Consider the following 15,967-nt stretch of genomic DNA (forward strand, 5'->3'; position numbering starts at 1 on the left):
GGCTGAGGCAGGAGGACTGCAAGTTCAAGGCCAGCCTGGACTACGTTATGAGACCCCATCTCAAAAAACCAAAAAAAATTTTTTTTAATTTTAAAAAATGAAAGAATGACATGAAGTTTATTTATTGAACTAGATTTCAATATGATGCAGCATTCGGGGTGTGGGATGGGTGTGTTATCAGCTGTTTTCAGTCAGAGTTACAGTGAGATTCAGGAGTGAACGGACAAACACAGAAAGACTTGAAAAATTGGCAGCCTGGGCATAAAGAGCAAGGAAAAAGGGGTATAAGAGTGCAACACAGATCACACTTACTGAAGAGAATAGTGCGTGTCAAAGGGAACCAGCGGCTTCACATCAGCACAGTTGTCAGAAGGCCTCCGATAATCTCAGAAATCTTTGTGAAAACTGCTCTGCATGTCTGGCTGGAGGAGGGCTCTCTAAGTCACCCGTGGGATGAGGCAGTCACCTTCAAGTGATGGCCAAATTGCATTCCAAACACTGGTCCCAAATTATGCACCCAGTAACTATATGCACGTGCTCTGCTTGGCGTACGTCTTTATCCACACACCTAAACATTATGCCAATCGGGTAGGTGTCAAACGGTACTGCCTTCCAGTCTTCCCTTCCCATTTCCCTGCTTATTAATCAGGTTTTATGTATATGATTCCTGTTTTGTGAAATGCCTCTGTGTGCCTCTTGTCCATTGCTGGGTGGTTGGTGTAACACACCTTTTCTTGCGAATATATGGGAGCTTTTATGCATTGCTGGGTAGAGTGTTGTTTACATGTGTGGTAAATGTCTGCTCACCTGTGGCTTCACTTCTGCTCTCTTTACAGTCACTTTGGGTGAACAAATATCCTCAGTTTGTTTCTTGTCTTTGTATGACATTTCGTATGGAAAAGCAGCAGAAGGAATAATGAGCACATGTGTACTTCGATGGCTAACTCTATGTGGCTCAGTGGCCAGGGCACTGGTGTTTGTCCAACACCATTCTAAGCGCTGCTGTGGGGCTGTTTCCCCATGTGTTAGACACTTGCTTTAATAAGTTGGGAGCGAAGTAAGTTGCCTTGTTACTTGCCACCTCCGAAGAGGTGAAGAGCAAAGAACAAAGACTGAGCCTCTCATGGAAAAAAGAAATTCAGCCCTGAGACCGTGATGTAGAAATCCTGAGTTTCCAGGTTGTCAGGCTGACCTGAGAGATCAGGTTCAAGCAAATCTGTGTTTGTGTATGGAAATGTATGTGTGAGATATAGATATTGAAATAGAATCCGTATATTGGTTCTGTTTCTTTGGAGAAGCCTAATACACCCATCACTTACATTAAAACAGTGGTAGGTGTTTGCCTTGATCTGTGTTCTGCACAGGCCCTGGAATGAAAGAACCATCCAGAAAGCAGAGAGCAGCCCTCCTCAGACACTGGCTGTGCTGGTGCCTTGATCTTGACTTCCAACCTCCAGTACTATGAGAAATTCACTTCTATTGTTTATGAATTGCCTCATCTGTGATACTTTATAATGGCAGCATGAGAAAATTAAAACACAGTTGTAAAGTTGTACCTTTTCAGGCCAGGGATTTAGCTCAATGCTTTCACTGCCTGCCTCACAGTGCAAGGACCCAAGTTCGATCCCTGGTACAAAAAAAAAAAAAAAGAAAAAGTTGTATTTTCTCTTTGCAATTGGCCACCAGTCTGTGGGTATCACAATGACATCCAGTCCCTAGCAAACACGTCCCTCCAGGGTGATGGTCCTGGTCTGGATACACCCTATCACTGGGTATTGCAAAGTGGCACACTTTGGACTGTGTAGCATCTAAAATAGCCTGAGGATGCCCTCCTGACCTTGCAGCCACACAGCACCACCCCCATTCTAGAATAAGGCTAGTCCTAGCTTTTTATCTAAAAATCAGATCAAGGTAAAAGTGATAGAAGTCACTTCGTGCTCTTCAAATGGGCTGCACAACAACCAACTCCCTTCTCTCCATCCTCTTTTGCACCCTGCTGGAAACCAGCTGCCCTTTCAAGAGCAGCCCTGCAGGAATGCCAGGCAGCCACCAGCTGGAGAGAAACTGAGGCCCCTGAGGAACTGATTCATACCTCAGTCACTAAGAGGGCATGGGAGTGGGTCCTTCTGGGAGCCCAGAGCACCAGCCACTGAGGGTGGCCTCAAAAGAGACCCTTGGCCTGAGGATTTGGTACTAAGCCTGCTCCAATTTCTGCCCCAAAGAAACTTTCAGACAACAGATAGATGCTACTGTTTTTAGCACAGTACTATTAGTTTTTGGTTTTATATATATAATGTTTTGATGAAACTATGAAAGACAAAACATACTTTTAAAAGCTATAGTTTTTGGTGGCCAGGCATGATGGTCCATGCCTCTGATCCCAGCACTTGGGAGAAGACTGAGGCAGGACAATTGAGAGTTCAAGGTCAGCCTGAACTATATAGCAAAACTTTGTCTCAAAAAAATTTTTTTTTGGTATCAAACCTTAACTATTTGAGAATATTACTTACAAAATCTCTAAATACAATTATATTCTAAAATGAAAAAGGTAAAGAAATGAAATTTGTATTTACTTTCAACCTGACCTTTAAAAATAGGTAATTAAGGCATGCCAACACATGAATGAGCAATGAATGTAACAGAGAATTTGCTGAAAAAGAGCAAAAATGGCTAATAAACATGAATATGAATGAGGAAGACACAAATGGAAAGTGAGCTGCTACTGATACAGGAATGATATCGGGGAAATAAATAACTCCCAACATACTAGATGTTCAGATAGGCTGAGTGTGTTCCCTGAAGTCAAGGAATGAATCTAAGGGACAATGGAGGTTAAGAGTAGGAAAATTTATTAGGGAATAGAAAAAAGGAATAGGACTGGGAAATAAGAATAGCTTGTGAGAGGCAAGAGGGGTCCTGAATGGGTTGCCAACGAGCCCACTTCGCGCAGGAAGTTTTATAGAGCTAAATCATGATGTGGGTAAAAATTATAACCAACCAATAAGATTACAAGTATAGAGCCGGAGATGTAGCTCAGCGTCACCACGCCTGCCTTGCAAGTGAAAGGTCCTGAGTTCGATCCCCAGTACTGGGGGGAAAAAAAAAGGAAAAAAGAAAGATTACAAGTATACTGGTTTAGGTAATATTGATCCAATAGTAACAAGGGATGACATTATCAACCTTGGTCAATAGTCTGTAGTCTTAGTGGGTGGGAGAAGATGGCCACCCCAAAAGAGAAAATGGTTTACCTACAGGAAATCCCAAAAGGGTGATGCAATTAATTTCAAGCTTCTATTCGTCCCTTAGGGAAGTACGCAAATCTGGTCAGTGTAACTCTAACCTTCTTCAGATGTGTCTCCAGCCACAGTGTGGTTGTGTTCTCATCCGGCATTGGCTTCCTAGGCCTCATTCCTGTCTAACTGCCTGCAATATTTTTACCTAACTTAGCTCTATATATCGCTACCTTCAGGGCTAGTTTGTGCCTTAGCCATTTAAAGAGTCACAAGAAGTTGTAAAGAAATGTGTAGCATGCCTCAGTGCGTCCTGCACTAGTCTCCCCCACAGACTTCCTCATGCATTAACCTCAGCATCAACAGTTTGGACCCAGAGCTCACAGCGGGTCACACGCTCAACTGCACCTCCATGTGTGTGCGCATGTGCCTAAGACTCCATGCAATTGCATCCTCTGTGTCACTTTTACAGTGGTCAGAACTTCCACCGGCTCCCTCCCCCTGCCCTTTACAGCCACAGCCTGTGACCGTTAATCTTGTTTGCCAACTTGGTTGGTAACCGAGAAGACTAGTGAAGCACACGTTTGGGTGTGTCTGTGTGGGTTGTGTGGGGTGGAAACTTGGGGACTATATCTGCCCTGGCCTCTTGCTCTCTACCTCTTCTGTCCTCTGCTTTCCAGAGACCATGAGTGGGCAATTTTCCTTGGCCATACCCTTCATGCCATGAGGTTTCTGCCTCACCATAGGATTAAAGCAGTGTAGCCAGGTGAGTATGGTCTAAAACCTCCGAAGCCAGCTGGGCTTAGTGGTACATGCCTATAATTCCAGAACTTGGGAGGCTGAGGCAAGAGGATCACCAAGAGTTTGAGGATCAAGATCAGTCTGAACTACTTAGCGAGACCCTGTCTCAAAAACAACAACAAAAACCCCTGAGACCATGAGCCATAATGAATCTTTTTTTCCTTAAATCTCCACCCTGGCCTAGGGATTGAACCCAAGGTCTTCATAGAGCTATAGCTCTGACTTTTAAAATTTTATTTATTTACTTATTTTGGTTTTGAGACAGGATCTTGCTAATTTGCTAAACTGTCCAGGCTGGGTTTGAACTTGCAATCCTCCTGCCTCATCTCCCCAGAGTGTTGAAATTACAGGCACGCAATACCACACACCCAGCTCCTTAAATTGTTTGTCTCAGACCCATCAACCTCCCCAGCAGTCCACAACCCTGAAAACCACTAATCTGTTCTCCATCTGCACAGCACTGTCATTTCAGGAGCATTGTGATTATCATAGGGCACATGACCTTCTGAGCTGACCTTTGTCACTCAGCATAACTCCCTTGAGGTCTCATGCTCTGGTGTGTAATGATACTCCTTTCCTTCTTATTGCTGACTGATAGTTCATGGTATGAATGGATAAATGTGTTTAACCATCTGTTTTTGTTGTTGTTGTTTTGTTTGTCTGTTTGCTTGTTTGTTTTGAGACAGGGTCTCACTATGTAGCTGAGACTGACCTGCAACTCATTCTGTAGCCCAGGCTGGTCTCGAACTCACAGCGATCCTCCTGCCTCAGCCTCCCGAGTGCTGAGATTAGAGGCGTGCGCCACCACGCTCTGCTTAACCACCTGTTTTTAAAGGCGCACTTTGATTCCAGCTTGGGGCTGTTACAAAGAAAGTATCCATGACTGTCCATGTACAGTTTTATGGGTGGACATGGATTTTCACTGCTTTTGGATAGATGCCTTCATGTGCAATTGCAGCTTGTGTAGTACTTACATGTTTCTCTTTATAGGAAACTGCCAACTTGCTTATGTCTGTAATCTCAGCACTTGAGAGGCTGAGGCAGGAGGATCACAAGTTAGAGGCCAGACTGAGCTACATAGTGAGACCCTGTCTCAAAAGACCGACCAACCAACAAACAAACAAACATTATGTTCTTATCCTTCAGCTGACTGTCATTTTTTCCCCCAAACATTATTTTTGATGGTTTCTTTTTGTTGTTGTTAGTTTTTTATGATGCAAATTACCAGACTTTGCTAATTTTATTAATCTCAAGGAAGTTGTGGCTGATGGCCCCTCTCCATTGTGCCTCCCCACGATTTCATTCATTTCTGCTCTTGTATGTATTATTTTTCTTCCTCCTACACTGTGTGGGTTGGCCCTGCTGTGCTTATCCTCGCAACTCCAGTGAATGCTCAACTCATTGACTTCCAGCCTTCCAACTAACATAAATACCAAGATGCATTTCCTCCCAAACTCCACTGAGCTGCATCCCACGAGTTTTTAATATAGCTTTTCAGTATCATTCACTTGTAAGTATTTTTTCCATCATGATTTCTCCTTTGGTCCATCAGCTACTTAGAATAAATGTTCTAAATCGTCTTGTCCGTAACTTCTGCCTTACTTGGTAGATGAGGGAGTACAGCATGAGGGATACCACATTTTTACTGTGGTTGAGACCCTATCATGGCCAGAATGGAAGAGCCAGCTTCCAGAACATCCAGGTGGCCCTGCCTATCCTCAGAGTGCCCCAGCAAGCCTGGTCCTGTCCTGCTCTGTCCTAGCCTTGTCTTGACAGGAGGAGGGTGACAGCCTCCTCCCACATGGCCTGCTGCTGGGTCAGCTGGGGACACTCCCAGCCCATAGCAGCCCAACCCACTCCTGAGCCCTGGTGCTATTAGGGGCAACCATTATCCTGCCAGCTGTCCCTTATCAGCCCTGTGACAGCCTTCCAGTGTCCTGGCTGGGCTGGCAACAGGCTCACAGGGCACCCTGTGGCTCTTTCTCCAGTCCCAACTCTGTAAGAGCTTCTAGAAAGTTCTCCAGAGACTGCAGCCAGATCTAACCAAGGTTTCACTGCTCATCAGTCCTACAAGAGCCCTCCCATGGCAGCCAGGCCCTTCCTTCCCCAGCAGAGCGTATAGGTGCTCTCAGATACTTGCTGTGAAGCAATAAGGTCTGAGGGAACCTGTAGGGGTCCATGACAATGTCCTTCTTACACTGGCATCTGCCTTGCTCTCAGTCTCTAAGTTGCACTTAGAGTGAATAGGCTCTGCTAGACAGACACATTTCACAAGTTTACAGCCTAAAAAATGACTGTGGGAGCCAGTAGTTTCCCCTGAAGCCAAACTTGCTCTGAGCTCTGAGCTCTGGTCTCTCAATCCAGGATGCCAATGTCCCAGACACTGGTAACCTACACAGGTCCTAACGTAGTGCTATCCCATCCCCTTTCCCAGGGAGGGAAACTGAGACATTGATCAGAAGAAGGTGGCCCTGGCTATGGGGCTTCTCACTATACAGTGTGAAGACAAGATGGGCCCAGCCAATGGCATCTCCATAGTCTTCTTGCCTTGGGTTCTGGGGCCCTGCACTGTATCCACCGTGTATACAGTAGTGTGTGGGCCATGGCTCTTGCCTTGACACCTCCAGATGGTCTCATAAGCCTCCCAACTGGTACCAGGATGATCTATGAAGACAGAGAATGCTTCAGCTTGAAGCCCCAGCCGGGAGGACCTCAGCTTCTCAGTCACAGGAGAGGCCAAGGGAATGAAATAATGACAGTAAGGGAGGCCTCACTGCCCCAGGTCCTGTGGGTCTTGCAGGCCTCGTGGCCTCATGGCCCTAAAGCAGCAGCCTCTGGGCCCAGGACTGGATATCCAGGAATATGGCCCCGGAGCACAGGCAGTACTTGGTTCCCACCTGTGTAGTGTGGCTGATGGCCTTGCCTCACCTGCTTAGAGGAGGAGCCGGGGCTGATTCTCTGCATCTGCCCCTCAGGTACCACCTCCCTGGACATCCCATTAGCAGGTGCAGGGGTTCAGGCCCTTCTCCCAGGCCTACTCACTCTCAGGCAGTAAAAATACACGTTCCTAATGGGAAAAGTAGGGGCCAGGCCGAGGAGGGCTGGTGACTCCCAGAAGCAGCACAAGGGCAGCTGCTTGGCTGATTAGGGGCAGACCCTGGGATCACCAGCTGCTGCCTATCCCAGCCTCGGCCTCAGAATAGAGGCTCCAGCCAGACTGGTGCTTGGTCCCCTGCAAGGACACCAGAGTCGGTTCAGTGTGTGGGAGCCTAGTCCCTCTCAGCCTATAGCCAGGCCTGTGGGCCCTTCACAGCCTCCCATGCAGATGGGTCCTCCTGGGTTTCCTGGGAGGAGCTGCTCAGATTTCCCAGCATTAGGCTTGACCCCATACACAAGCTGCAGCCAGGAACTCCAGCTGGTAGCCCCATCGGGGAGGAAGGAAGACCAGTAGCTATGCAGGAAGGCAGTGCTGGAGAGGAAAGAAAAGGCAGGGGTAGGAACTGTGGTGGTTTGGTGGGGTCCCAGCCCAGCAGCCAAGTGAACTCCAAGCAAGGCCCAGTATGTGAGGGTATGTGTGCATATGTGTGCACGTGGTGTGAGTGTGAGAACATGTGTGTGCTGGTTGCACAGGAAACTGAGTGTCCAGCATCCTGGGGGTAAGCCTACTGGGACAGGCATAGCAAAGACAGTGGGTGGGAGGTCACTGACATCACTCAGTTCAGGCAGTGCTGGTGTGCAAAGCCCATCACTGTGTCCTAGGAACAAGACAGCATTTTGTCTGGCCCATGATGAGCAGACAGGAGTGGCCATACCCTATCTAGGTCTGGCCCACCCCCAGCCTTCCTTGCCTCTGCCATTGGGAAACTAGAGGCTACTCAGCCTCTAGTTGCTAGCACAACTATGGAAGAAGGAAAGACCCAGCCCACACCATACAGACAAGAGATGGCAAAGTCCACGTGTCAGCCTGACTGGCCACAGAGGTCCAGGCTGAACACTGCAATATTCTGGATGAGAGTAGCAGTTAAACCAGAGGACGCCATAAAGTAGGTAGTCTTCCCCTGTGTACCTGGGAGTCTACTGAGGGCCTGAATAGAACACAAGGTGGAGGAAGGAAGAATTGCCTCCTTTTATGTAGATATGCATAACTTCTGTTCTTCTAGAGAATCCTGACTAATACAGAGTTGAGTAACAAGAGGAATTTCTGGTATTTGCTCTCTAAGCTGATTAGATTTAAAGATAGTAACAACTCTATTAACAGTATTAAGTCAAGAGCTAAGTAACTCTGTGTACGATACTTCTGAACATTTGTAGAAAACTAAGGAACTTAATGACATTTTTTAAATTGCTCCTAATGTTGTGGGAGCAGAATGATGATAGAGAAGGATATGCTCAAGGGTTTGATGTCCCTATGGGTTCCACAAAAAGGGCCTAAGGGCTCTTGGATGCACCCTGAGGGACAAAGTGAGGGTGAGGCAAGGGAGGATGAGGCAAGAGGATGACCAATTGTTTGAGAGTGAAGGCTGGTCTGCAGAGACAGACTGTATCCTGCAGTTTCAGGGCAGAAACACTGAAAACTGGATGCTGAGCCCATCCTAGACTGGAGGAATTACAAGGCAAATTGGAGCCCAGCCTTGGGGAGTGTGTGCTGTTGGAGTGAGAGCACTGGCTGTGAAAGAGCAGCATCCCGTTGGGATGGGAGCACATGAGCAGACCTGGATGAGACTGGGAACGAGGCAGGAGGCAGCCAAGGAAATGGCTGGGGAAAGCAGGAAGAGTCGGTCTTGGATCCCACTTTTGGACCAAATTTACCTTCTGAGTTAAACATTAGCCTGGGACCAGCATATCCAGGTCTAAATACAATGGATGAAAGAGACCAGATAGCTTATACACACTAAGTCCAAAAGTCTTTGCCCAGTGATCTTCAGCAATCCTTGGCCAACCTTATCCTTTATTACCATGTCATTGACTATGTAGTTTTGACCATCCTGAGGGCATTGGGTGCCATGACCATTCCTCTGAGGGCCATGGAATGTCAAAAATGCACCAGTTAGTGGAAGGGCAGAGCCAAACCACTCACTGGTAAGACAAAAACTTTAGATCAACTCCTCAATCTCACTGGAACCCTAGTGCTTAAAACCTCAGCATGAAGCCCCCTCTGGCCTGTAAGCTCTTTTCACTAGCACCTGCTCCCACCCTGAAGACTGTACTCTTATTTTGCAAAAAAAAAATATTTAATTTTGCCATTCCTTTTTGGTATCCTGCTCCATTCTTTGTTCAGGACATCAAGAATCTGCTCAAGACCCCCAATCTTGTAACAAGCACACCAAGTCCCTAAGTTCTGATGAGTCTTCTTCACCAGTGAAAGGAACCTCTCCACATCCACCTGAGGGTTAGTGTGGCATTGCCTGAGGAAGTTCTAGTGGCCTCCCTGGGGGAAGGTGGCGGGCAGGACAGTACAGATCCTTCTCAGCACCACCTCGGCCCCTCTTTACTTCTGCACCTACAATTACAGTCAGGTCCCAAGAGGGTCCAGAAGATGAGGTGTAGAGTGAATCATGATGAGGTATGCTACATGCCAAAAGGAACTATTTGAGTTTCCTAACTTACACAGAACAGAATCCAGTGAAAAAGAAAAGAAAGAAATCCAGTGACCGCATGTGGAAATACACACAGAGGGATCAAGATGTGCTGGGAGGAACACAGAGTTGTGTTGGGCTTAGTTTATGGACATGGCCCACTGAACAGACACTGCATCTAACACAGCAGCTCAGGAGTTACAATCTGGTGACTGAAACAGCCATGGAAAGCCCTTTGCAGGTCTCATAGGTGAATCTCAGTACAGGCCTTTAGGATTTTGGAGCAAGGCCCTCGCTTCAAAGAATGACTTCCTTTCTGAGAATTGGATCTTGGCCTGCTACTAGGCTCTGGTAGAAACTGAATGGCCACTGAGTTCCCATATGAATTTGCTTATTATGAACTGGCCCATCAAGCCAAAAAATGTTTGGCATCTACACGTCGCAGCAATCCATCATCGTGGGATGGATGTGTGATTAGACTCAAGTCTGAGGGCACAAGTAAGTTATAAGAAGAGGCCAAAATGCCCAGTGTGCTTTCTCCTATCTCTCTGCCTTCTCCCTCCCATCCTGTACCTGTGGCCTTACAGAGAGTTCACGCCCTGTGAGCAGTGGACGGAGGAAGAGAAGACTCAGGCCTGAGTTACAGAGAGTTTTGCGTGATATGCCGGAACCACCAGAAATAGCTGCAGCACTACAGACCCTTCTGGGACATCCCTGGGGACAGTACTGAGCAGAATATGCCTAGGGGACAGAATTTTGGACAGTGCTTGAAAGGAGAAATTGCTAGGCCTGTGGTTACACGCATAGTCATGGGCTGAGACCAAAGGTCTGGCTCAGGTCAGGGACTTGGAAGAAACATTAATAGAAAACTGATGGCAAGGAAATTTGGGAAAGAGGTATGTGGATAGACCTCTCGGAATAGGAGAAGGACATGAGGAAGATATTTGTATTCCATGTGACTGTTTTCTAAAGAGTAACCTCAACAGAGGGAGCCTTTAACAATCAATTGAACAGGGTGACCCATTCTGTAGATACCAGGTGGCCTCTTTCCCAGAAACTCCTGTCATTGCCCAATGGACCCATGAACAAAGTGACCATGGAGTCAGAGATGAGCGTTATAATGAGCTCAGCAGAAGAATTTCTACTTATCAAAATTGACCTGGCTATAGCCACCACAATATGCCAGCAGCAGAGACAAACACTGAACCCTTGGTGTGGCACTGTTCCCTAGGGTGATCAGCCAATGACCCAGTGGTAGGCTGATTAGATTGGATGGATTCTGCCATGAAAGGGGGCAGTGTTTTCTTCTAACTGTAGTGGATTTGTGTTCTGCATATAGATTGGCCTCCCCTGCATGTAATATTTTTTTCCAAAATTACCATTCCTAGACTTACAGTGGGTTTTATTTTGTTGTTGTTTTGTTTTTTTGAGACAGGGTCTCACTATGTAGTTGAGGCTGACCTGGAACTCACTATGTAGTCCAGGCTGGTCTTGAACTTACGGCAATCCTCCTGCCTCAGCCTCTCACCACACCCTGCAACTTACAGTAGGCTTTATCTACCATCTTGATGTTTCTCACATGTCTTAGTCTATTTGTACAGCTATAACAAAATACCTTAGACTGAACAACTCATAGTTCATTAATTTCTCATAGTTCCAGAGTCTGTGAATTCTAAGCTCAAGTTACCATCAAATGCAGTGTGTGGGGAAGGCCTGTTCCCTTAGGTGACAGACTAGACCTGATATCAGCCTAAGGAGCGGGAGACACAAAAGAACAGTCCACACCAAGATTTTGTTATTGTGCTCTCTTACGGTGGTAGTCCACTTCTCCTGTAACACGTACTCATTTTCGTACTTTTATTTGGCCCAAACCTATTCTGTAGAGACTGTTTCTTTTCCTACCTTTAATAAGATTTTGCTACTATTTGGACTTGTCTTAACCAATTATTTGCTTAGGACAGAAAGAATCTAGAAACTACTTCTGGAAGGAGACACCAGCACCCCAATACCCTGTAACACTAAGGCCATCTGTTCAATCCTGACTGTAAGAATTTTTGCTTCTTTCATACTAGTTCAATTCTCCCTCCATCTTATCAGGTTCAAGTATTTCTTTCTCCCTTTCTTTCTTTTTTTTGGGGGGAGAGTGAGACAGAGTCTCACTATAGTTCAGACTGGCCTTGAACTCATGGTGATCCTCCTGCCTCAGCCTCCTGAGTACTGGGATTTATAGGCAGGCACCACCATGCCTGAGGTATTCAAGTATTCTTATGATAAGTTTGGCTTCCAGTTTTTCTCCCTATCTAACATGCATGTGATTTGTAGTTGCTAGTGACATCTCCAGAATTTTTATGTCACAGATCCCGAGATATAAAGATCTTTTGAGCAAATTGTTGAGACAGCCCAGCTGTTGTTATGACTTCTTTTTCCTGTCTTTCTGATCTGCTGATGCAATGAAACTGCCAAATATTACTTGATCTCAAGAAGAATTTCTATATGACCAACAGGACGAGATAGACTAGTTATGACGAAGTGTAAGCAGTGCTGGGACCTTGTTATTGCACATAAAGAGCTCACGGTCTCACAACCATGTCATGAGGAATGAAGCCATGAGCCAAATGGAGGAAGTTAAGAGGACCATCTGTGCTTGTCTTGACCAATTCTTTGTTCAGGACAGAAAGAACTTAGAAACTACCTCTAGAAGGAAACTCCAGCACCCCAAAATCCTAGAACAGGGGCACAAAACCATTCAAATTAGAGTAACACAGACTTACTTCTAACCAAGGGACTCAATTCACAGTAACAGATGGGGCAGCTCTGGTCTCGTGTCTCTGGAATTAGATGTCAAATCTTCCTGGAGCAGCTGGCTGGATAGCACAATGGAACGGCCACAGGAAGATACAGTTGAGTACCAGGTGGGTGACAACACCTGACTGAAGCAAGGTCCTCAGGGAGGCCAAACATGCTCCAAATCAGCATCCAGTGTATGTTACAGTTTTCCCCATGACCAGGATTCACAGGTCCAGAAATCACAAGGTGGAAAAGGGAGTGGCCCCACTCATCATGGCCCACATGACTCACCAGCAAAAGTTTCTCCTGTCCCCTTGCACTTATGCTCCACTGTCTTGAGGTCTTGGTTCTACCAGGAAACACAACAATGATCCACTGAACTAGACACTGAGATGTCACTTGCTACTTTGGGCTCCTCAGGCCTCTGAGTCAACAAGCTGCTGGTTGAGGTGACTGATCCTGACCACCTAGAGGAACTTTGACTCCTCCACAAAGGAAGAGAAGAGTATGTCCAGGTTGCAAGAGACCCCTTAGGGTATCTCCTAGTATCATCACCAGGCCCCATGATCAAGGTCAGTGGGAAACATTAACCACCCAATGCAGCAAGACTAAGAATGGCCTAGACCTTCAGGAATGAAGGTATGGATCACCCTTCCAGATCAGTAACCATGGCCCACTCTGGTGATTGCTGAAAATAAAGGAAATACAGGATAAGTCATAGAGGAAGGTAGTCATATATATCAGCTTTGACCAGTTCAAAGACCAGTTATAATACTAAGACTATGTAGCCTGAGTATTTCCTCTCTTTTCTGTTAAGAATGTGTTTGTGGGTGTATAAACACATATTAAGGAAGTATCTTTGTTTTCATTACTCTCTTAGTCATTACTCTCTTTATCATGTGACATAAAATGCATTAACTTTATATCAGTATTTAAGTGTAAAGTAGTCATTAAATTATCAGAAGAAGAGTAAACATCACTCACAGACTTTACTTCCTCTTCTGAGGAAGGAATCCATGCAAGTTTGTACAGTTTTGTCAAGTTAGATAAGGTCATGACCTTGTCACTTCCTCTACCTAAAGACTAAGTGTGGTTTAAGGAGGTAATCGTGGGTCCTATTGATGAGGAGTAGACCTGTGGTAGTTACTTTTAAATGTTAATATAACTGGCTTCAGAGATGCTGAGATAGCTGGTAAAGCATTATTTCTAGGTGTGTCTATGAGGATGTTTCCAGAAAAGAAGAGTATTTGAAGCAGTGGCTGAGTGAGAAAGCTCACCTTGCCCAGGTGGGTGGCATCATCCTATTGGCTGAGGATTCGGACAGAATGAACAGGCAGAAGAAAGGTAACATCCTCCTCCTCCATTACTCTCTGTCCTAACCTGACCGTGAAATCAGTGCTCCAGGTTCTCTGGTCTTTGAACTGTATGCCTTGCACCAGTGGCCATGCCCCTCCATCTCAGCCCTTTGTCCTTAAACCAATAGTTATACCATTGACTCCCTGGTTCTGAGGCTTTGGCCTTGGGCTGTGCCTGCAACCAATTCCCTGGTCTTCCAGTTTGCACATGGCCTTCCGAGCCTCCAAATTATGTGAACCAGTGTCTCTAATGAATCTGCTCTCGTACCACCATATATCTTAGGAGGAGCATGGTGGGCACTGCTGCACAAAGCCCTGATCCTCCCTGCAGGACCAAAATTCTGGCCTAGTCATCTGTCTGGTTCACAGCAGTGTCCCTCCTTAGCCCAAGGGAGCTGCTTTATCCCAGATTTCAGGGTCACCTGTATTTAACAGGTGATGATGGAGGAAGCAAAAGGCCAGTCCTATAATTAGTAGCAGGTGATGGTACAGGAGATTAGGGCATGACAAAGCTGGCTGGGGAAGTAGGCATGACTGTTAATTACAAGATCCCGGAGCATAAATGCAGAACAGTTCCCAAAGCCCTGCACATGGACTTCTTGTGAAAATTTGGGCAAGTTTTCAACAGGATGCCCTAGACCTGACCTCATCCTGAGGCACGGGATCCCAGCACCACTTCTCATGACCCGTATGTAGAAGTTCTTGAGAGTTTCCTTGAGATTCTGTAAGCATAAAAGGACATGGGTGCCATGAAAGCCTTCTGTCATGGCTTCCCTCATGATAGCCTATACTTTTAGCTTGCTTTTTTTCTCTTCTATTTGGCCCATCCTCTTTCTGCAGGGCAGTTTCTCACTCTTCGCCTTTCCTTTTCCAATAAACTTTCTGTTTTTTGTTTGTTTTGTTCAATTCTTTGTTCAAGATGAGAAGAATTTGGAATCCAACTCCAGGAGAGAGAAGCAACCCAAAATCCCATGACTGATTTGGTGAGTTACTTTTATGAGTTGCACCCCGTACAGTATTATCTGGTGCAATTATTTATCTGTTGCAATTTTTTTTTTTTGGTGAGCTACTTCTAGAGGAAGGCTACCCAGTGACAGTACAGCCATGCTGGTTGTTAAAATAGGAAACTATTAGCTGGGTGTAATAATCCTGGTACTCTGAGAAACTGAGGCAGGATTGCAAGTTTGAGCCCAGCCCAGACAACCTAGTGACTTAGAGAGATCCTAACTCAAAATTTAAAAATATGAATAAAAAGAGATAGGGCTGGGAATTTAGCTCAGTGGTTCCACCACCTGCCTTGCAAGTACAAGGTCCCAAGTTCGATCCTGGTACAAAGAAAAAAATTTTTTTTAATTAAAATATAAAAAGAGCTGGGGATATAGCCCAGTGAGAAGGCCATAGGTTCAAGCCCCAGAACAGCAGAAAACAAACAAACAGCAATTAAAAAATGATTTCCAGCCAGGGATTTAGCTCAGTGGTTCTGCTGCCTGCCTCGCAAGCTCAAGGACCAGAGTTCGATCCCTGGTACAAAAAAAAAACCCAAACAAACAAACAAACAAACAAAAAAATGATTTCCATACTTGTTGGTAATGTGCCCCAGCCTCGAGCATATAGGTCACCCCTACCCTCCCCAGGTTCTCAGCAGGGCCAGGCGGAAAACTTCCAGATGATTCCCAGCTCTACCCAAAGCTGAGCTGCTTAAACGGCAGAAGTTTATTTCTCACAATGTGAAGTCTTTGAACAAGTGTGGGAAGGGTTGTTTCCTCCTGAAGCTGTGAGAGAAAACCTATCTTGTCCAGGGCTCTTCCAGCTTCTGGGGCTCCCCATGATTTGTGTTCCTCCTTGGCTCATAGGAGGTTGGCCCTGACCTCTGCCTACATCTTCACGTGATGTCCTCCTGTATTCTTGTCTGTAGGCAAATTTCTGTTTTTATGAGGACACCATTAATACTGGAGCAGAGCCCATCCTAATGGCGTTGCCTCAATTAATTAAACCTGCGATGACCCTGTTTCCAAGTAGGGTTATATTATGAGGTACTGCAAGTTTGGACCACAACATGAGTTTCAGTCAACACAATTCAACCCACAACATCTTCTTCTGATCATGGGATCAGACAATCAGGAGCATCGGGCTGTGCGAGAAGGGGAAGTGGGTAGACATGAAAAGGGCCAGATTTGCATGGTCAGAGATTCAGATGCTGGGACAGGTCCAGGAGGTT

At 45.9% G+C, this 15,967-nt stretch overlaps 1 protein-coding gene across 1 annotated transcript in view; it reads left to right on the forward strand.

The window, feature by feature from the left end:
• The window catches only part of Tspan32 (tetraspanin 32), a 28,741-nt gene extending 16,150 nt beyond the window's left edge, over positions 1 to 12,591 (forward strand). The window contains exon 9 of the mRNA XM_033756760.1: positions 12,411 to 12,591. Within this exon, the coding sequence (XP_033612651.1) occupies positions 12,411 to 12,537 (127 nt within the window). The 3' untranslated portion in view covers positions 12,538 to 12,591. The remainder of the gene's footprint in view (positions 1 to 12,410) is intronic.
• Positions 12,592 to 15,967: the final 3,376 nt, after the last annotated feature.

The sequence above is a fragment of the Fukomys damarensis genome, unplaced genomic scaffold (genome assembly GCF_012274545.1).
Source record: "Fukomys damarensis isolate Sample0158 unplaced genomic scaffold, DMR_v1.0_HiC HiC_scaffold_27, whole genome shotgun sequence".
NCBI lineage: Eukaryota > Metazoa > Chordata > Mammalia > Rodentia > Bathyergidae > Fukomys > Fukomys damarensis.